Below are 1,476 nucleotides of genomic sequence, written 5' to 3'. Positions count from 1 at the left end.
GCCTGCCCTAACCATACCATTGCCCAAACTACCCACTCCTCGTCAATGCCTGCTCTCAACCGCCCACGCTCACAATAGTTAGTAAGACAAGCCTGCTTCCATCCACGTCCGCAGCAACAACCTCAGCAACCGTCTCTTCCTCATCCACAAGTGCATCTCCAGCTCAGCATATCCACAGCCACCCCATTGCAGTAGACATGCTCCTCAAACCCAACAACCGCTCAAATCTCCTCTACCCAAAAGACGCCTGTAGCAAACCAGCCGGATCGCCTCCGCGCCGCAACCAACCTCCCTGAAAATCGCCCAACGCAGGGTAATCCTCTTCACATATACGCTATCAGAACCTTCTCACTCCACCCCTGCTTCCTCCCAAGTCCCCGCGCTGCAACCTACTCACCAATATTCATCCACGCACAACGCCCTTCCCACCCCTCCCACCAAGCACGCACGTGCTTCTGAATTCCAACCATGCCAAGCACAAGAGCAGCACGATACACCTCTAAACACAAAACCACAGCCCGCCCTACCCATACCATTGCACAAACTACCCACTCCTCGCCAATGCCTGCTCTCAACAGCCCACGCTAAAAATAGTTGCTACGACAAGCCTGCTTCCATCCACGTCCGCAGCAACAACCTCAGCAAACGTCTCTTCCTCATCCGCAAGTGCACTTGCCCGGTCAACATACCTACAGCCACCCCCTTCGCAAAAGACCTGCTCCTCAAACCCAACAACCGCTCAAATGTCCTCTACCCAAAAGCCGCCTGTAGCAAACCTGCCGGATCGCCTCCGCACCGCAACCAATCTCCCTGAAAAACGCCCAACCCATGACAGGCCTTTCCACATATACGCTATCAGAACCTTCTCACCCCACCCCTGCTTCCTCCCAAGTGCACACATTCCCGCACTGCAACCTACTCACCAATATTTATCCACGCGCAACGCCCTTTCCACCCCTCCCACCAAGCACGCACGTGCTTCTGAACTCCAACCATGCCAACCAGAAGCGCCGCACGCTCCACCTCTAAACACAAAACCCAAGCCTGCCCTACCCATACCATTGCCCAAACTACCCACTCCTCGTCAATGCCTGCTCTCGACCGCCCACGCTCACAAATAGTTACTACGACAAGCCTGCTTCCATCCATGTCCGCAGCGACAACCTCAGCACACGTCTCTTCCTCACCCACAAGTGCACTTCCCCTCCACATATCTACAGCCACCCCCTTCGCAGTGGACATGCTCCTCAAACCCAACAACCGCTCAAATGTCCTCTACCCGAAAGACGCCTGTAGCAAACCAGCCGGATCGCCTCCGCACCGCAACCGACCTCCCTGAAAAACGCCCAACCCATGACAGGCCTCTCCACATATACGCTATCAGAACCTTCTCACTCCACCCCTGCTTCCTCCCAAGTGCACACATTCCCCCACTGCGACCCACGCACCAGTATTCATCCACGCACAACGCCCTCT

General features: G+C 55.6%; 1 protein-coding gene across 1 annotated transcript; it reads right to left on the bottom strand.

The window, feature by feature from the left end:
• Positions 1–55: 55 nt before the first annotated feature.
• EAH_00038610 (hypothetical protein) lies at positions 56–1,242 on the bottom strand (the record flags this gene model as incomplete). The annotated part of the gene is made up of 5 exons (XM_013395435.1): positions 56–162; positions 398–455; positions 584–689; positions 797–810; positions 1,060–1,242. The coding sequence occupies 5 exons, from the start codon at positions 1,240–1,242 to the stop codon at positions 56–58; spliced, it is 468 nt and encodes a 155-aa protein (XP_013250889.1).
• Positions 1,243–1,476: the final 234 nt, after the last annotated feature.

Source organism: Eimeria acervulina, genomic scaffold (genome assembly GCF_000499425.1).
Source record: "Eimeria acervulina Houghton genomic scaffold, Eah_scaff440, whole genome shotgun sequence".
Lineage (NCBI taxonomy): Eukaryota > Apicomplexa > Conoidasida > Eucoccidiorida > Eimeriidae > Eimeria > Eimeria acervulina.
Note: the sequence above shows the minus strand (reverse complement) of the source record. Positions and strands in the feature narration are given on the sequence as shown.